Below are 20986 nucleotides of genomic sequence, written 5' to 3'. Positions count from 1 at the left end.
AGTGTTTCAACGCTGTATCTTTGAACGTGCCTGGAGGGGATGTTTAAAGAGTTGACAAGTTGCTGACCTTGAAACAGATCTGTTTAGATTCACCAATGAAACATTTCTCCATTTTTAAAAAAGATGCAAAGTCTACTGAAGTCACCAGGCTTCTGACAACAAACACCGTATGTGGCTGCATATGGGATAGAATTAAGATGCAGGTTCACCTTTTCAAACATTTTCTTCATCAGTACTCGCATGCTGACATGAACACTGACAGAAATTTGTTATTGTCATTGTTGCTCCACAACAGCCGTGAATAAAATCCCCTTTCTAATCCAATCTCAGTCTAAGAGACTGGAAATAAAAATGCTTTCTGAATTTCAGCAGAAGCTAATATGTTTGAGCAGTCTGAGTGGATATCTTCCAAAATTACTTTGTTTTTATAGCAAATCTTCCTCTGTTTCCACAGACAGTGTTTCCGTGTTTACACTCTGAAAGATACCCAGTTAATTTGTCAAACTCAGCCAACTGAAGTCTCATTTTAACAGTGTTGAACTTTGAAATAATTTCCTGCACAGAATGAGGATTGTGGATTTAGGAAGGAAATCTTTTCAGCGTGGACAGGAATAATAATGACAAAACATCAACAAACAGTGCTTCAAATGTACATATGGCATCTTGTTTCATGATGTTTTCATGATAGAGAAAACATGAATCCCTTAATGGATGCATGATTAACAAACCAGCTTTTTTCCCTTCACGGGCTGATTGGAAGGATTCAGTTACATGGCGCTCTGAAAACATATTTGTTTAAATAGATCCACTTTAATGCAGTTTTCTGAACCAATATCTGCCAAAGATTTCAAGCCAAAAAATGTGGAAGAACACTAAGGTTGTAAGAAAAACGTTCCCCTCCGCACCTCTGGTTTGGTCTGCCAGTCACACCAATAACTCGGTTAGGATCCATTACAGCTGCTTCGCTCAGTCTGAAGAAAATTGTCTTCATGAGGACAAATGTTATGTGAATTTAATGTTCATTCAGGCGAGGCTTATGGAAACATGTGCGAGTGTGGCGAAGCACCTCAATATACGGAACACTTTGAGTAAGAAGAAAAACAAGACGACATGGAGCAGTTTGCTATATTCACATTTTATTTCCCACGTCTACACTCGTAGCTTCAGTTTTCTGCGTTACAATCAACTTAAAATGAGCTGCTATCTCCACTTGTTTACCTCCCAACATAACAAAAAGTAGCCCAGCATTGTGTCGACATAAACTGCTACAAACATAAATATAACAGCAATTCTCGTATTTGTACTGACATTATTTCCACATACATTACACGTATTCCTCACACACACACACATACACAAACCCAGCACAATAGCGTCTCTGGGTTTTTTTTAAGATGTTCACGAGCAAAAATTTGAAAGGAAGTAGAGCCGAGAGAAAGACATAAAAATGACGAGAGAGAAAAGGGGGGTTTAGAAGGAAGAAGAGAGAGAGAGAGAGAAAATTATTGGGGGAGTGAAGGAGAGTGAGAGTGGATAATCAAATTGAAAGAAGAAACACACTTTAAGAGCATTAGCCCGGCTGAATAATGGAATAACTTAAACTCCTGCACACACACACACAGACAGACAGACACAGTGCTCGCTCGCACACTGAAAATGACTCACACACATACAGGATGCATCCCAGAAACAATATTTAATAAATTAAAAAAACAAAAAAAGAGCCATGCGCTATTTGTACAAATGCAACAGAAACATACCTCATCTCCATAAATGGAGAAAGAAAACAACCTCTTTTATACTCTTGATACACAGCACCGTCTTTGTTTTTTAATGCACGGGTCTCTCCTAAGTAAATCCACAAAATGTACACACATGAGGGAGGGATAAAAAGGAAACTAAATTCCAGTATAGCTTTTAAAACATTACTCTGACTCCGAGAACTTAAAACTAATGAGGTGACTGACGTTGAGGTTTTTGCAAACTGTGACGTGTAAAGTGACTCTTTGTTCAGTTTCTTTGTTTTGCATGTATAGTGTTTGTCCAAAGTGCAACAGGGTCTCCTGCTCTCTGCGGCTCATGCGTCTTGTTCGTTACAGCTTTTATAGTTACCGTCTACAATTTTAAAAACACCAAGAGTGCACGTGGATATTATACATTCCTTTTTAAACTGTTGTGCGTGATGATGATGACGATGAAGGAACTCAAACCATTACCTGTGTTAGTTTGTGGTGTTTACATCTGCATCTCATGTACTGTACAAGGTCTGTCGTAAAGACGTGAACATTCTACGTTTGTGTGATATAGTTTTGGATAAAGCAAGGCAAACAGCACATGGGCGATCGGACCATGTGGCCGAAGAGGGAGGCGTTTTACAGAGGAGAAGAAGTGAGGTCACGGCTCAAGTGTAGTAACATCTGAGTAGGTTTTTCTGCATGAGACACTTGGGATGTTAAGATATGAGAGCTGTTTGGTCGTCCCTGCATCCCATTTAGACACAGATACCTTGGCTTGTCGGGGGGGGAAAGAAAAAAAACAGAAGCAAAGAAGGAGGGAAGCAACGAAGGCCTAAACCAACTAAAGGAGTATAAAGTTAAAGTGCAGGGTAAGACTGAATAAAGGAAATAAGAAGGCAGGTGATTGGATCTCTAAGCTGGTCGGTGGGGGGGAGATCCAGTTTCCCTCCATCACCTGGAAGAGTGTTTTCATCTCACAGGTGAGAGAGGATTTAAAAACTAGAGAAGCCACTGGGTCTATAACACTAGCACAGCCCTGGAAAGTCGCTTCACTGTAAGATTGACTTTGGAAAAAAGGATAAGTGAACAAGGGTTCAAGTTAAGCATCGGCGTTGCCTGCTGTTTGCAGCTCTGGATAGCTATATGTGAATCTCAGAGGCTATATGGTGTCTGAGGTCAAGGTTTACAGTTCATGAAGGTTATAGTATAGTGGTGAAAGGTGGAAACATTCATTGAAATCCATCCTGATTCTTACTGTGCCTCTTATCAGTCCATCAGAAGTGAAAGGCAGGTGGAGCACAGGAGCGACTGGTCAGCTCCAGCAAAACAAATCCGTCTGGGAGAAGAGCACCTGAGGGGTGCCTACGTACCATTGTTAAGTGTCTATACAATAGGGTCAGGTGTAAATCTAATCTATTTATCCACCAGTCAAAGTGAGAGGTGCGGGTTCTGACTATTTGACCTGTGTGTTTATGTTTTTTTAGACCAGCTATCAACCCAGGCACTGGCTGGTTAAAAGCTCAAACTGCCAGGTGTGGAGGAGACGAACACCTCAACACTGGTCCCTGTGATTAGTATCAGAGTCCGACAGCTGATCGGGATGCTCGTGAACTTCGCCAGTGTGCTCGTTTTCAGGCTCCGCCTCCTCGTCGTTGCTTTCTGCGCTGTAGTCTATCGCTTCCAGAAAGGACGGCTCGTCTTCCTCCAGTACATAGGTGGTGGAGCAGCTGCTGGAGAACAAAATATAAAGTCATTCACACAAGTGTCACAGATTCATTGACATTTAACTGAGAGTTATTATGATGTGAAAAAGCTGTCGCAGGCTGTCCTTCAAAACATACAGATGTGACATTCATTTGTTGAAATCACAAAGACACAAACATGGCTGTCAGGACACTGATATTCTTTATCTGAACCAGTCTTTTCTTAGTTGAAAGGTTTAATAAAGTAAATAAATACATAAAAGAACCATGTTTGTTTGGCTTCATGACATGTTTAGTTAAAGAATTGAAAATAATAACTGTAGGGCTATTGATTACTTTTATTACTAATTGATGCATCAATTATCTGATTTATTTTTATTTAGTTCATAAAAAGACAAAATTCCTGTTTTGCCAAATTTATAAAACACAAAATGCAGCAAACTGGAAGAAAAGAATGTGAAGCATTTTTGCTCGATGAACGACCTAAATCATCGATGAGTCACAAACAATGGCCGAGTGGCACACAGGCCAAGTCTCCAGTGTAACTTCCGGCTTGTTCGACCTTTACTGTATGTCACTCTCCTCCTCCCTTCTCCATATTTCCTCTTTGTTTATTTCTTCTGTGCTACTAAAATAAAGGCAAAAAAATCTTCTTGCTTCTTAAAATTGCTGCTGTGTAATTTTCTATCCATTAATAACAGATAAAAATCAAAAATATATCCAAAACAAAATGCTAATATTTTGCTTGAAAAACGTCCCAACAACAGACACTAAGTCTACGACAATATTACAAACATTAACATATATTTTTAAAAGGCTGCTAACAAACGGTGCTTCGTGTGTTCCAACCAGTCAGGCTGTTTTGTTTTTTTTTTCCCCTCCTATGGGTCTTAATGGTTAAATGGTTGCTGGTTCTTTGAGGTTTTAGTGGCTTTAGTGGGTTTTTAATGGTGTTAATGGTCTGAAATGTGATCCCAGGGAGACAGTCGATCAGGGGGCTCAGACAATGATCTCCCACCAAGCTCGCCGGAGTGTGAGTGCATGAGAGAGACAGAGATACAGAGAAATAGTGCGTCAGTATATGTACAGTAAATGTGTGTTTGAGGTAATGTGTGTGTGAGAGTGTGTGTGTGTAATGATGTGGATGGACAGTATGTTGTCCAAACAGATAGTGAAAGTTGTGTGTCAGCCATTACGGGGCCATTACAGAAATACCAAACCCAATTTTTCCCTTTTCTTTGGGCTACATTTTCAGTATCCACCGGCTGCAGTTATCTTCATAGAGAGTCTAATAGAAAGATCCATAGATGAACATTAAAACCCCAATTACTGTCAGTGACATAAGAACAAACCTCCACATTTGCAAACCCCTTAATACCTTTCTCATTTTGTCCTCGTTAAACTCGCACAAAAAAAAACAGACCCGTGCTCGCATCCACCCATTTACGCACTCGGAGACACCGAGTTGTTTGCAGACGCCTCCCAATGGCCACAGTATCATTGTTGTTATGACCTTTTAAATGGTAAGTGGTACCATACCGAGCCCCACGCATAAACCCATAAATCCGGGATGAGAGGGACCAATCCCAAAGGGTTCTGACGAAAACACACACACACACACACAAGCACCAGAACACATTTGGAGTCCCTTAATGATCACACACATAAATGATAAATGAATATATCAATATGAGAGTAGAGTAGGTTAGTAAGAGAGAGAGAGAGACTGGGAGATGCAGAGAGAAAGAGATGTAAGCATTAAGTGGTTTCCAGTATAAAGCCGCTCTTGTGAACCAACTGCTTTAACAAAGCTTCGGAGGAGTGAACGCTGACGTGATATAAAAATAAAAAGAAGTTAAGATAACCTTTGTGGTCGCAGCTTGGGTTTGGCCACATTTAATAATTTATTGGCTGTGTTGAACTAAATCTAATCTGTGTGGACCTCATATTTCTGAACAGGTAATTTCAATCAGGTTGATTAGATACCGCATGAAGGTATGGGGGGATTTTTTTATTATTTTTTAGGATGAAGAAAAGTAGTGCTGACTCACTGTCTGATGTCATTCCTTAAAATATGGATGAAGTCCGAAAAAACTTGAGTGCAACTACCATTCTTGAATGAGTCTGTTTTTAGGCTTGGATCCTAAGTTTAGAGTTAAAACCCTGCTCATATTTTCACCATTATACTCTATTTTTGGTTCTTCTTTAAAATCTAAAAATGTCTAAATGCTTAACATTGGATCATCAACTTGATACTTGACTTCTTCTCTTGTGTGGAAAAGGATGATTTCACTACTCTTCCACTTACTGTTTTTTAATTAAATTAGAAAATATAGCGGTTAATTTCGGTATTTAATAATGTAACAGCTACAGTTTAATCGTTTAGCCTATGCAGTGTAAGAGCGTACAAAGTCAATGGCAATCCCCCAGAGCCTGATATAGCACTTGTGAAGCCTTATCTTATCCAAATGTTAGTCTGAAGCAGAACGAAACAGCGACAAAGCAACAAATCAAGAAGCTGGAATCCCACAATGGCTGACATCTTTCCATATGAAAACACCAAAACTGACACCAAGATTGATTTTCTGATGACTGGGCGAGGCTAATCCCTTCGAGCTGTTGGTTAATTTTGCAATAGTTATCATTACTTAACACCATGTGACAGTAGGTATGAACAACGCAGAGATACAACATGTTGTATTGGTGAGACCAGCACCGGTCTTTCAGCTGAATTATCATCAGAGTGAACGTTGCCGTTCCTTTAAATACACTCACACTTAAGTTGGCGAGGTCAAGGCTCTGACACTAATATTTAATTAATACACTCCTTTTCTGCTTTTTGCATGTTTCAACTATGCAGGGAGGCAGACTGGATGTCATGTTCAATTCACATTGTATAATTCTGTGCCATCGACTGTTCAATGTGGCCCTGAGAACTCTATCGCGTAGATGTAAATGTTTTATCAAAAACAAACACACACACATAAAAAGATAGTGAGACTGTGTTGTGCCCTATCTTAGAGAAATACTGACACTACAGACAATTATTCATACCCGCTCCCCTCTCACTCCAGAGTTTTCATTATATTCATCACACATGATCACTGATAGAATTTCAATGATGCTCACAGCAGCCCTGCATAAATGCAGGCCTTCATTTGTTTCTTGAGTAGCTCTTCAGAGGAGAGCCGGAGTGACAGTCACACCGCTGAGTATCAGTACCAAGGGGGGATGTATCTGGCAGCATTAAGGATGTTTCGTGCAGATAAAAAAAAAAAAAAAGCCTATAACTGCTTTCTGCCTTCCAAATAGAACTCATAGCAAAAAAATTTTTAAATCTCATATATTTTTAGAAGGCTGCATGAGGATAACAACATCCAGAAAGTCAAAAAGAAAAACAAAGAAGGTTTATGACATCAGCGATTCAAGCCTGCTTTGTTACTTCAATAAAATTAAAGAGCAGAGAAAGAAGGGCGGCGAATTAAATGAAAATCAACATAAAGTATCTGGTGTAGGGCCAATGTCTTGGCATCGGTTCTCTACGTCTCTGGAAGTCTGAACAACATTCTTCCAGAAGACATTGCCTCATTGGGTGTTTTGATGACAGTGATAGAGGGCGCTGTCTACCACAGCACTCCAAAATCTGTTATTCGATGTTCAGTTGAGTTGAGATCTGGTGACTGTGAAGGCCAGAGCAAATGATTTACATCATTTTCATCAAACCATTCAGTGACCTAACACTACTATTAGGAGAGAAAGGTTTGGTCCTAGGATAAAGGTGATCATTTAGAACGATTTTTTACTTAATCTGCATGATTTAAATCAAGGCAAAACAAACAAAAATAATTTCCTGTCTGTCAACTTTTAGGTCTAAATTAAACATATATATAAGAAAAACATCTAAAATAAAATGCAGAAGAAAAGAAAACAACAATAAACTAAATCTACCACCACATTCTTCTCATCACAGGATAAAGATGACCACTGCAGTGACCTCTCTCTCTAAGAGGACAAGTGGATCCAATCCATGCCGGCAAAATGCTCCTACCTCACATAACAGAGCCACGGGATGATCTCGCTGTGGGAACCAAGCATTCAGCTTTTTGCCTTTAATTTGTCACCCATCTGTACTTCAGCCTCATATGGTTTGTTTCACGAGTCTCTCAGCGTATTGAATTAAGTGTGTGCGTGTCAGTTTGAAGCATGTTGCACATTACTGACCTGGCCACTTTAGTCTGCGTCCCAATGATATCGCTTTCCAAATCCAGCAGGTGTTGGTGGTTGCGGAGGCCCGTCAGCCTCTTCAGCCTGAGCAGGGCCATGCAGAACTGAGCTCCCATCTCCTCCAGCTCCCTGGTGCCGATCTGAAGACCCTGGAGAGGACGCGTGTGCGTGTCACAAAGAATTCAAACACTAATACGTTCGCCAGGAAAATACTCGCACACAAAAGCATCAGTCACACAAACTTGCAGGCGCTTTCAATATACAGATACATTTCAAAATAACTACAAAGGTCTGACTGAAATCTACTTTAAAATGACTGCTGTGGGTTTTTATAGCTGCTGTGGAGCCTGGGGATAGAGCCATTGTCCATCTTCAAACGGCCCAATTCTCAATGCTGCAAAGCACTTGGCGAGGAAACTTTTCATGTCGAAACATGATAATACATTTCATTTTGAGGAAGCGCACATTCAAACACATATGCACCTGCAACCCTACCAAAGCATGCACAGCACTGTTCAGTCATATGAGTAAATGAAGACTCGCATAGGGACACACACACACACACACACACACACACACACAAAGCTAACCTCCAACTGAACCAAAAAACTTTCATGTTCCTTTTTTTCCCCAGAGTAGAGCTAGGAACATCTAAACTTGGCCTGGCCACAGAGATATGCAGCCGCAATTCAACAGACATTAGTTCCTGCACATCTGGACAAACACTTCCACACAAACCAGTGGGGGGTGCTAATCAGAGCCAAAATGGTATCCCAAGACTCTGAATATGTTAGATGTTGACATTGGCAAAATAGAGTAGAAAGGAAATCAGCTGGGATGGAAAGACATGAAGAGTGGGAAGAAAGGGAGGTAAGGCAGCCAAAAGGGAAGGAGACGAAAGGACAGATAGGAAGCAAAGAGTAAGAGGGGGGAAAAAAGAGAAGCACCACAGCTCCACCTGGTGGACACGTGGAGATCTGTGGGGGCAACTCCCTTAAAGTAAAGGAAAACTAAGTGAAAAGAAAAGTAACCAACACACCTGCTTAGAAAGGAATTCTCTGTAAAAGGTTAGTCTTTGTTAAGATTTGTAAAGTTAATTTCTCTGGCCTCCTACACTATGCTTCACTAATTAGTATTTACATATATATATTAGTCCACAATCTCAACAAAAAATCTAAATTAGAAGCTGATCGAAGTAAAAAAATAATAATTGCAAGGTTGTTGTTTTGAACTGCATAACCCTGGCCTGCTCTTTTATTCATCCATACCCAATAATTACCTTATATTTGCCCTGGTCACAGCCACAGAGCGTGCTCTCCATGGTGTAGCTGCGTTGTACGCCGATCTCTCTCCACACAACTACTCGGGCAGTTGACTCTTTGGAGCGCTCCACAACAAAACTGCAGCTCGCCATGCTGAAGGCTGGGGCGATCTGGGACAGGATCTTAGGAAGCGCCTGAGAAACACATGGAATTGTTTGAGACGTCTGAATTTTTTTGTGTAGGTGTGTGTGTGCGTTAGTGCACTGGGGGGGCAGATGACGAAGTACACAACTGTGTCCAGCAGGTGTGCATACAGAGCAGCACTGAGTTTGCTGTAGGTTTGTAGCCTGAAGCTGTATGTCCACCAGGAAATTCTGTGTTGTGCTACTTTATAAGCATTCTGCTTAGCAAAAAATCAGTTTGTTTGCATCCCCGAATGCACAGAGGTACCAGTGAAAGTAAAGAAAAAATACATTCTTCCCAGAGTAGAGGAACATTCAAAATGAATGAGTAAAATTTTGTAAGTAAACTAAAACAAATTTGACCATGTGTGTCAGACAAGAGGTGGCATCAGTGTAAAAAAGCCAACAGATGAGGTGTCATTACATATATAGTAGAAATTAGGGATTTACACCGAACTGAATAAGAAAATCCAAGGCAACAGGTAGGAGAAGAAAAAACGAACCGGTTGTCCATATGACGTAAAAGAATAAACATGATTTATCAGACCAGGCCGTCTTCCTCCATTGTTGGGTTCTTGGCACTTTCAGTCACAGTCAGCGGTCAGCACGGCTATTTTGACTGTTCTGTGGCTACACAGCCCAGTACACAGCGAGCTGTAATGCACTCTGACACTTTTTATCATAGCCAGCATTAGGTTTTCAACAGTTTGTGCCACAGTTGCTGTTCTGAGGGACCGGACCACACGGCAGCCTTCACTCCCCATGTGCATCACTTAGCCTTGAGCACCCGTGACCCTGTCGGCAGCTTCCCAGTTGTCCTTCCTCAGACAACTTTTGGTAGGTATAGAATAGCCGTCATACTGTGGCCCTCAGATTCCTATACTTGCCTATGTTTCCTGTTTCCAACATATCGACTTGATTAACTGACTTTTCCTTACTGCCTAATATATCGCACCCGTTGACAGGTGCCATTTTAACAAGATAATCAATGTTATTCACGTCACCTGTCAGTGGTTTAATGTTGCAGCTGATTGGTTCAAATATGAGCTGCCTGACAGCATACCTTTTCAGAGGTAAGAGGAGCATAACTTAAAAATGGCGACCTGATCGTACTGAGACTGAGTTCACTGCACTTAAAATTCACAGATGTGAGAACATTAATTTAAAATAGAGGGAAAGTTCTGAGTTTATGCATTACTTTTGTAGACTTACAAACACATTTTGTGTGTGTGTGTGTGTGTGTGTGTGTGTGTGTGTTCACCCTGTATCCAAGGTCCTCCTGTAAGTAACTCGATGTTGCACTAATATTGGACTGCCAGACTGTCTCTTTCACACTGCAGCCGTACATGAACACGTTCTTCTTTCTGGAATGACCATGGTAGTCGCAGAACACCTGTGAACCCACACACACACACATACACACACGCACACACACACATACAGACACGCATACACAGACAGGAAGTGGAGGGAGAAAGAGACTGAGGTTGTATATCGTGTATATTTGCCCTAAGACATTGGTACTGAAGTGGTAAAATAATTAAAATAATGTTTAAAAATAATAAATAAAATATACACGAGCACGAGGAACTGTTATACACCAATGCTAATTTTTTTGTATCATCATCAAAACAAAACTCATGCACTCTTATGCTTTAAATAAATAATACACTGGTGACTCAGAGAACAACATTTCCCTGAGTAAACCTGAGGTCCATTTGCGCTCCTTGCAGTCTCACATTGCTTTGTGCCTTTAATGCACAACCCTTTGGACTGTAAACAAATCTTCCATAAAAAGAATTACCCATTACATCTAACTTGCTGACAGAAAGTGTAGCACAGAACCAGCAGAGATGGTTGTTTATGGCGAGTCGTTAATGTCGTAAAACTAATGTGGTGATTTAGTAATGTTAAATTTTAGTGAAATTTAGCAAACATGCAGCTAAACAGCATGTGCAGCTGAACAGGGGGAAAAAAAGGCACCATTATTAACAAGGAGTCAATGAAAAATGATGTGGCGAAATGCCCCAAAGTAATTTAGGTCCAGTTAATTAGAGGTCATACCAGTGGTGCCCTTTGTATGTGTGCAAGGTACTGCAGCAGGCTCTTAGTGTGGTAGATGGTGGGGTGGAGCTCAGGACTGGGATTCTGCCACTGGCGATTCAAATCCTCTCCACTCAGAGAACAACGATGACTACAGCAGAAAGGAGATGGCGAAAGAGGGGAAGGATACAGAGTGGAGGACAAAGAGCAACAGCTGGAGAAATCCTTCGAGACAAGATCTTGTGTGTGTTAATATACATAAAGCTGTGACCAGCGTGCAGGCCCAGGTTCAGCGGATGTGTTGCGTCTTCAGTGTGTATAGCTGAAAGTTGGGAGTGTGTGTTAATTTTGTTCAAAGTCTTTTTTACTCACTTTCCATTTACAACTCCATCAGGGTTGAGCATGGGGACAATCTTGAAGATGTAAGCCTCCCTCAGGCTGGCTGCCAGCGGGCTGGTGCCCATCAGGAACTCCAGCGTGCCCTTCATTACCCAGCTGGCGTTGGTCTCTCCGGGGTGCACTCTGGCCGACAAGAAGATCAATGGACGATTCCCTGAAGAGTGAGAGAGAGAGAGCGAGAGCACAGCACAAACACAAGCACAGGAAGATGGAAGAAGAAGAAAAAAAAATCTTCAATTTCAAGTTTTTCACAGCTGAGAAACTGTGTCAGTGAACAACGCTGGACTGCAAACCTATTTGGGAAATTCTAACATGCCCTGGTACCCCAACGGGTGTTCTCGGTTCTATTCATCCAAATGTTCTCAAAGTATCAGTGAGAGAGAAACATTTCTGTCTGTTATAAGTGAATTTCTTCGTCTTTTAAAGGGCGCAGAGGAGGTTTAACTCATATATTACATGAATATTACTTGGAACTAAACAATCTAAAGTGACTCAAACATCAACACAGTGAAGACACGTAGTCTTTGCCTGAAAGAGTTCAATTTATGAAACTCAGAAAAGCAACAGAGCAGGACCTCTAAACCAAGATTACTTTGTTATGGGGACTATTCCCGGCAGTCAAGGCGGAATTGGCATGCTAAAAATGTCAAATTGCATTTGTCAGTGAGCAAATTTGTAACTGAGGAAACCTTTAATATCAGACCTGGATATAAACAACAAACATCCAACACACTGTTTGCACAATCCCTTGTTTACCTGTTTAGCTTGTTATAGAGCAGGGGTGGGCAATCCTGGTCCTTGAGGGCCACAGTCCTGCATGTTTTAGATGTTTCCGTTTTCCAACACACCTGATTCAAATGATCAGGATCGTTATCAGGTTTCTGCAGAGCTTGACGATGAGCTGATCATTTGAATCAGGTCTGTTGGAAGAGGGACACATCTAAACCATGCAGGATTGTGGCCCTCGAGGACCAGGATTGCCCACCCCTGTTCTAGAGAGTAGCACTGTGACTGGTGAAGCTTCATTGCTTTTCACTTTTTCCACAATATATGAAAATCCTACACCTGAGATTGCTCTGCTCAGGTATGACAATGTGATAGCGAGTAAGTAAAGACACATGTACACAGACTAATTGCTTCACTTACTAAACTGACAGATGTGATCATTGGAGTTCGACTCTGGCATGGCAGTGATGGTGAGAAGAGGGCAGCTGTTTCCTCCGAGGGTTTCACACAGTACGTCCTGTCTCAAGTAGATCTGAGGTGTTCTTAAAGCCTCCAGTTTGGACAAGTGCATCTGTTTGCAATGACAAATTACAGTTTTTATTTCTCTGTTACTAATACTATTATGTACAACTTCCATTTAGGCCTCCATTCCTCTTGTCTTTTTTTTTTGACATTTTGCTGATGTGTTGTTGCACTGGCTATTTATTAGGCCACTTGAAATCAAGTGATTCAGATTGAGCCTCTCTTTTGATGCTTGTATTATAAGCAATTGTGCAGCATTGCCCTAGATAAATACAGACAAAATGTAATCATAATTACATAACTATTAATATAATGAGTGTATAGTCGTTTGAGAGCACAGCAGTTGTCTTGAAGGACAAATAAATGACAACGCAGTAGAAACAAATCGAAAGTATCTATAAGGGGGAGCTGCATCTGGTTTTATACTGAGGGTTTGGGATGTTTAGCAACAGGAGAATCGTGCATGCTAACACACTATATGTAGGAGCACCAAAATGTCAGCTCAACATTTAAAGGTATTCCCTATGCAGAGGTAGTGACATTTTTGCAGGGAGCAAAATTAGACTGGGGGATCAGATTACTAAATGCTAAAGCAAACACTGGCACTGTAATACTACCTTAAGTGTAGAGTATGTGTAAGGGTAATGGTAGGCGAAGTAGCAGACATCATCCTTGTGGCTGAAGTTTGTGCTGAAGGTCAGGGTATAATAGGACTTTCCCTTCTGACCACCAGCGGCAATGGAACTCCTTGCAAAATGATTCCTATCGAGAAAGGAGGAACATTTCATGAACTGAACAACATACAGCAGCACTCATAACACATACAAAGGTCGCTTTGTGACATATACTTGTATAATCTATTGCAGCCCTATACAACACAATTTAAGGACACTCTACCTACTATATAACACTCAGGTCTTGATAACATTGTTGGAAATGTATTAATGCATGTATTAATGTGACTGCAGAGGTGTTTCTAATACTCTTCCCCCATAATGTACATAAATATGGAACCCCATTTAAGAAATGTAACATTTTAGGTATCATAAAGTTTAAACTAAAATTGAACTGAGCAGTGTTAGGATTACACTGATGCATCCAATAAAATACCAACCTATAGAGGGTGTGTAAGTCAGAGTGACGGATGCTTTTTGAAAGTGTTTCTGCACTCTGTCCATTAATTCTACCTCATTTTATTTCTTCTTAATGTAGAAAGCTATAAAATAGATAGGCACAATGCTGTAAAATAATCAAGAGTGTGCTTCATATACACTGGTCAAAAAAAATTAAAAAAAGAAGAAGAAAACCCTTAATCATCACATAACACCAATTCAATCTGTCCAGGTAGGAGGAGGTTAATAATTTTGGTTTTGCTTTTGTTCTCGATAAATTATACAGTGTGTATCAATGATTTGAGTTTCCCCTTACATTGTTTGATAGATAAAATGTATTTCATCCATATGCTGCATGAAGACAGGGATCCTGCCCCTGCAACTGTGACGCTGATAAAAAGGTTTGCGTTTGCCCTCAGTATATCCCCAGCTCCCCTCCATTCTGAGTGTACCTACTTGTAGTAACAGATGTCTGTTCCTGTTCTGACCCAGCGAGGCCTGCCGCTGATCGCCTCCTGCACCGAGTACATCAGCACCTGCATACCTGCACATACACAAGCAGAGAGGCAAAAAAGTTAAATTATGCCGTCTGATGTTCAGTTCACTAATCAGTGTTCTATATTTTCATTGTGCCTTTGATTCCAACACTGTCTAATTTAATGAAACGTTTATTAAAAAAAGAAAAAACAGTACTAATCCTATGTGGGTCAGATGGTCCTTTTGCTTCTCACCATAGTTGAACTGGCTGTTTGACTTCTCACAGTTGATGATGTTGAAGCGGTAGGTGGTTCCAACGCGCATGCCGCTCACTTCAAAGTAAAACCACTGGTGGTAATGATTACTGTTGATGTCTGAATTCAGCACAAGGTCATACTCGAATCTGGAAAAACACCACGAAATAAACTGTTGACCCAAACATCATACAACAACCATAAACAACACAAAATGTAACACTTTTTTCCCACAGCTTTAAATGTTATTATTATAATAAAATGTGATTTAATTAAAACTGGTCATCCAATTGTGGATGTATCACTCCTTCCATTAAAAGAGATGCACAAAAAAGTACTTACTTTCTAACTTGCACCGCCTTCCTGAGGTTACCAGACTCAAACTGAGAGTTGAACTTCAGTGACTCGCCATTGTCTTCAATCACAGGACAACTGAAACATAACAAACACAATATTAAGAAGAGACAAATTATACTCTTGAAAAGTCATTACCCTTCTCAATATATTGATGACAAATTGAAGCAATCTGCGTTGTGAATGTCACACCTCTTAGTATCATCATCAGGAAAAGGACAAAGGACAATAACACTTCAAAACAAATGCTGATGCACTGGTGACAAGAAGTCATGATTGCAGCTCTGTTTATCCAGAGTGATGCCATGATTTAAGTTAGCAGGAACTCACCTGGGAATGTCCAGGTCATAAACTACTTTATCCAGGATATCATTAGGATGAATCAACCTCTCAATGTCCTGGAATATCTTGGACCTGCAGCGTTAGAACCAGAAAGAACCTATTGGTTAACATAATGAATGGAGGAATATATTTTCCATTAAAAATATTGCTTGTTAATTAGGTTGAGTACAATTTCTTAACCTTCCATGTACAGCAAAGTTAAAAATGTAAACTGTTGCATTCTGTGAGAAAGGCTGACAGACTGGAAAGTATATAAGGAGCGCCTCACAAAGTGGCCACATGGTTAGATTTAAAGTCCGTCTCTGGGTACTGATTTAACCCTGAAACAACTCATCTCTGTGCATCAAAGCAACATGTCTTTCTTTTCTTTTTCTATCTTAAAATGACTTAAAGTGTGGCTACACTGTTGCTTTGTCCCTGCCTCTCTCGCTCCAACCTCAGAAGTTTGAATCCAAGTTTTTGAGACTGTCATTGATACACTGCAGCTCCAGGGTGGAAATGCTCGACCATGGTGTAAACTGCTTTTTTCCCTTATAATCTTTTTTTTTTTCCCCCGCGTATAGAAGATTCCTTATGGACATTAACAAGGTAAAAAATAATCACCGTTAGGGGCCTTTAACTTGTTGCAAACTGCGGCTGGTATTCTGACTTAGCCTTGGAAAAAGCATTACTAAAACAACATCAGTGTTACTGAGGTTCCTAAACATCTGTCTGCAGCCCCACAAGTCAGGCTTTAATTAGTTTAGTCAAAGATTTACAAAAGCTTCAGAATATTCTGAATACCTGAAGATATTTCTTTACATTTTCTCTTAAAAAAAAAAAAAAAAAAACACGATGGTACACTAATTTCCTTCTTTAGTTGTATTATGCTGCTTATAATTGCATGTTTTTTTATTTATACCTTAGATATCATGCTGAATATCTTACCTCTGTACACCGTAAACTCTCTCCAGGAGGGGTTCCCTAAATGTTGGAGCTACATGTCCAAAGTAGTCTGGGTAAGCCACTTCAGCGTACTGTGGAACAGAGTGCGTCCCCTTCACCATCTCCACGTACAAGTCAGGGTCATGCAGCGGCAGAAGGAGGGCCGTGTCCGGCACCTCCAGGACTGCTCCCTCCCCTCCCTCATCCTCGGCACCCTCTGAGCCACAATCTGAACCCCAGTTACTGCCTCCACCTCCCACGCGGCGTGTAGCGATGCCCCCCAAGAGCAGAGGAGACTGTATGTGCCTTGTCGCGTTGACTGGAGAGCCCTCTTGCTTGACTCCCTTTAATCCTTCTTCTGCATTCAGAGCCCTATCCTCGTCTAGAGAGGCACACTCCAATGCATGAGCTAGTTCCTGTTCAATCCTCTGCCCTTGAGAAGGAGGCCTGGTGAAGGTCGTATGCCCATCTGGAGTAGGAATGTGGGCCTCCTCTTTTTTGTCTTGGTCCTTGGTCAGGTGGATCGTGTCCAGTTCGAGAGGTGTTAGAGGAACGGGAGGGATGGGAGTGGGAGCAGAGGGAGGTGGCTGAGTGTGTTTAATAGAGTTGCAGTCCTCCTGAGAGCTTGGTATGGGGATGGTCTTTGGGGACAGGGCTTGAGCTGTGGGCACTATGATTGGCCGAGTGGATCGAGTCGAGGCTGATGATGAGGAGAAGGATGCTGACGAAGATGTGGTGGAGGTATTCTTTGAGCATTCAAAGTTAAACCCCTGTAGGAACAATATATATGTTCTTAGTGACCATGGTGGTGAAAATCTAAACTATGTCTTGTAGTAATTCTCACAAAACACAGACACACTGATACACATGGTCTAAAACTACAATACTTTGCAGTTTAGGCACTAAAGATAGCCTTATTTATTATGCATTGCCACCGGGGAGTGGAATTCCTTCTCAAGCATAACAATGAAACCCAAACATAGAAGCAGAAACAAAAATAACTGTCTTCAGTTACAAGAAGAACAAGGAGTCCTGTAGAAAACACTGACCTGAAAGTCTTCAGATAGCTCCAGGAAAAACCTCTCATAGAGCCTCAACTCTTCGAATGGACGGCCAGGAGTCTTTTTGGGATGTAGCTTGTTTAGGTCGGTTTCAATGTCATCATTCTGATTGAGAGGACACAAAAAAGTAAAAATTCAGATGGTCTGTTGTGCATTTGTATCTGTATCAAACCTGTTTCTCTTTTTTTTTAATTATGAGATTGAGGAAACGGGTAACAAAATGAAATAGCGATAACAAGAAAATGACAGAAGTCCCCAAAATCCACTTATTTTGAGGAATGACTTGAAATCAACATCTGTGTTTCATTTGGTTGTGATGGGTGGGTCAGACACGTCACACATGTTTGACATAGTGGTTTGAGAGTGTTTGGCAGTTGCTGGTGAGTTGTGGTTGGTGAGTTATGGCTGCCCTCAGCTGGAAATTTAAAGAAGTGCAAATATCAATAACAGTATACAGTATGACTCATGGACTTGCAGTAGAAGCCATTTCACAAAACCGCCAATTATAATATATATAGATCAAGTTTAATAATGAAGACCACCACCACACAGAGGAAAATTGCTCAATGCTTTAAACGGCAAGTGCAACATTTAATGTTGTCGTGTGAAATGTGGCGTATACATGTGAGCGCTGAGTATTACCGCAGAGCGATGATCCTTCTCATCCTCTTCATTCTCAGTATCTGAGTCTGCCTCGGTCTCCTCGTTGTCGTCGCTTTCATCCACCACATCATCCACTGGGTAAGACACATACATGCACAGAAGTTATTTACCCAATACTTTTTCTTCACCCAAGACGGGCCTTTACTATTTTCCAGAACCACCACTAGTAGAGCTCTGGTGATCTTAGTAACCGAGTCTAATTGCTTTGATTGAAAGAGAGAAAATGTTTACAAAAAGATGTAAGCAGCCATGATCACGAGATGAGTAATCCAGAGAAAAGAAGAAATACTGAAGATATTTCTTCAAACACAAACTCAAAATGAGCTGGGAGTCTTACTAACAAGTCCATGTATTAGCAGTCACTTGTGCTTTTACACGTTTCTCCACGGTTGGTAGTATTGACATCACTGACATGTTTTTGGAAACTTAAACAAATCAGCACTTAGCACCGAGGCTGTGGCGGGTTGCCAGCGGTTTGATTTGCATTGTTCAAAACACAAAAGAGGAAAATTTGTCATGTGTGGAATTTCAAAATTAAAATAAGCACAATGCTACATGAAATAAAACTGTGATAGGATATTTTTCATTTTAGATTAGACTGAAGGAAGAAGAAACAAAACATTTCATCAGAAAGCCTGTGGACTTAATGAAGGCAGAAAATTAGTTTACAGTATAATGCAAGCACATTGATCTGGTAGTGGAAAGCAAACACAATGTAATGTACACTATGCATCTTTATTACTAACACATGTCATGTGTTAGTGACGTTAAGAGTGTGACGTGAAGTGAATGAGAAAGCAATAGTGAGTGAATCTACGCGACGTGAAGATTATGTACGTCTTACCCTTCTTTAAGGGCTTGTTGCTGAGCTGATGGCTTGTTCTTCCTGAAAGGCACATTGTGTGCAACAGTGTCAAGAGTGTTCCCATTAACAATGTTGTCGGTCCGGCGATTTAGACATTATTTTTGTGTCTGTATGGTATGAAGGACTGAACCGAGCAGCAATGACTGCAGTAAAATAGTGCCCGTGTCTGTACTAAACAATAATGCGTGCGCGAAGACAGTGATAAGCTGGAGCACACTCTAGTGATCTGTGTGTGTTTCTAAGTGCTGTGTGTCCTCACCCCCAGGAGGCTGGCTGTACAGCTGTGCTACAGGCCCTACAGCAGGTACATGTGGCAGCTGATAATGGAAGGCTGATTTGATGGTGGGCAGAGGCAGACGGTTCTTAGGAAAACACTTCCTCATGATGAGACTTGAAGTGTTGACCAGAGGATCCAGAGTTCGCACAGGGAGACACTCCTGGAAACAAACCCACACGGAGAGTAGAAAAGTAGCTGAGAGCCGGCATGCGTGTGGAGTAATTACTTGCCGTTCAGATGTTATTTTCTACACTCACAGTCGATGAGTTGTAGAGGATCCTCATGCCATCAGCCTCTATAAACGCCTTTCTGCCCAGTTTGATGTTGGTGATGTTCCTGAGGCAGACCAGCAGCCCTTTGCGAATCAGCATGTGGCGATGCCGAGTGTCATTGCGATGCCAATCCAGGTACAGAGCAAGCAAGACAGGCACATGGCCGCCATCCACTGCACGACGAGCATTAGTTTCTGCACAGGGTAATAGAAGAAAAATAAGCAGGAAAAAAAGCAGTGAAACACATCACTTTGTAGCTGTAGAAGGAAGAGAAGCACAATGAGTGAAACTGTGAGCTGTATACAAGAGGAAGCTGGAGGGTTAAGCAACTTGAAATCCATGTTGAACGATCAATTACAGTATTTGCTTCAGAGCAAAACAGAGAATCAATCATGGATAACGGATTAATGAATGAATGACTTGGATTAATGAACTGCATGGACACAAACGCTAATTAAAGATCACTAAACTACTGAAGAGTCAAAAGTCAATGTGAGAAAGCAAATTACTCACTGGATTTGAGCAGTGCTCCCAGGGCGTCCAGAGCTACCCTGTTGATTTGGAAACAAGGCAAATGGCTTACACGGTCTGTTGCACAAACGTCAATGACAGATGTTAAAAAATTCTGTTGGAAAGAAGCCAAGGAGATGTAGCTTGGGCATGTCACTGGTTTGTTTTAACACAGATTTTATGCTGGCTAATTAACAGAGACGAACACTCACTTGAGCAGGCTTGTGTTCTTCTTGCAGTAAGGGCCGACAATTTTGAACATCAGCTCGACCACACCATTCTTGCCCAAAGAAATAGCATTCACCGCTTTATATAAACAGGCACAAAAGAGACACGTTATCGGTCAAAACTAAAAAAAAAAAAGAAAGACAAACTGCAACTAAATAGATAACAGAGTAAATATATTATGAGGATTTTTATCAGTGTGCTGTCAGAGATTGTGTAGTATTTCTTGACCTGCTTGACCTCCAAGAGAGTCAGGCAAAGTTGTGACAAGTGTATTTCACACAGCTATGAGTTACTTACAGTTGGTAGAGTAAACTCTGAGAACCTGCAGGCAGGGCAGAAGAAGTTTGGTATTTTGTAGGTTCCGTTTCATTAAGTTGATGGTGACGTTCAGAGCTCCACTCAAACGTGCCTTCACACCAAACTTTCTGTCTGAACACACAGAAGCTGCGACGTCAGTATTCAGAAAATAAACACTAGATTTCAGTGTTTTGTCTCTTTCTTTCCTTCTTTGATCACACAAGAGGTCATTCCAATACCCATGAGACAAAGAAAGATTAAGTATGTCCCAATACATAACATATTAAATGCATTGTGACAAACTCTATTTGATAAACTAAGTCACATTTTGTATTATGCAAACCAGCATGATTTTTTCTGACAATCCTCTGTGCAGTTACTGTGTCTCATGTAAGTGTAGACAAGCCTCATCTGCAGAGTGTACACAGACAGATGACAGCTCATTTTGCTTGCTGACTGCGATGGATATATGAACGAGTCAGTCAAGGTTTAAGGTGCATTAATACGTCAAAGTAGAGTGTCCCAACTGTGTGCAAACTACATGCAACAGTCT

At 41.0% G+C, this 20986-nt stretch overlaps 1 protein-coding gene across 3 annotated transcripts in view; it reads right to left on the bottom strand.

Annotated features, from left to right (window-relative positions):
• Nucleotides 1–1115: 1115 nt before the first annotated feature.
• agtpbp1 (ATP/GTP binding carboxypeptidase 1) overlaps nucleotides 1116–20986 on the bottom strand; it is a 29086-nt gene continuing 9215 nt past the window's right edge. For 2 of the 3 annotated variants that reach the window (XM_008303941.1, XM_008303944.1), the window contains 20 exons: nucleotides 20434–20565; nucleotides 20121–20214; nucleotides 19912–19949; nucleotides 19384–19592; nucleotides 19109–19286; nucleotides 17964–18058; nucleotides 17310–17426; nucleotides 16264–17030; nucleotides 15325–15408; nucleotides 14983–15072; nucleotides 14641–14789; nucleotides 14366–14453; nucleotides 13415–13559; nucleotides 12696–12846; nucleotides 11523–11703; nucleotides 11172–11301; nucleotides 10369–10500; nucleotides 8943–9119; nucleotides 7661–7812; nucleotides 1116–3466 (listed from right to left, as the gene is read on the bottom strand). In XM_008303941.1, coding sequence (XP_008302163.1) covers nucleotides 3289–3466; nucleotides 7661–7812; nucleotides 8943–9119; nucleotides 10369–10500; nucleotides 11172–11301; nucleotides 11523–11703; nucleotides 12696–12846; nucleotides 13415–13559; nucleotides 14366–14453; nucleotides 14641–14789; nucleotides 14983–15072; nucleotides 15325–15408; nucleotides 16264–17030; nucleotides 17310–17426; nucleotides 17964–18058; nucleotides 19109–19286; nucleotides 19384–19592; nucleotides 19912–19949; nucleotides 20121–20214; nucleotides 20434–20565 — 3287 coding nt within the window. In that variant the 3' untranslated portion in view covers nucleotides 1116–3288. The remainder of the gene's footprint in view (nucleotides 3467–7660; nucleotides 7813–8942; nucleotides 9120–10368; nucleotides 10501–11171; nucleotides 11302–11522; nucleotides 11704–12695; nucleotides 12847–13414; nucleotides 13560–14365; nucleotides 14454–14640; nucleotides 14790–14982; nucleotides 15073–15324; nucleotides 15409–16263; nucleotides 17031–17309; nucleotides 17427–17963; nucleotides 18059–19108; nucleotides 19287–19383; nucleotides 19593–19911; nucleotides 19950–20120; nucleotides 20215–20433; nucleotides 20566–20986) is intronic. The other variant, XM_008303943.1, reaches the window with a different exon arrangement.

This window comes from Stegastes partitus, unplaced genomic scaffold (assembly GCF_000690725.1).
Source record: "Stegastes partitus isolate 25-593 unplaced genomic scaffold, Stegastes_partitus-1.0.2 Scaffold2100, whole genome shotgun sequence".
In the NCBI taxonomy this organism is placed as follows: domain Eukaryota; kingdom Metazoa; phylum Chordata; class Actinopteri; family Pomacentridae; genus Stegastes; species Stegastes partitus.
Note: the sequence above shows the minus strand (reverse complement) of the source record. Positions and strands in the feature narration are given on the sequence as shown.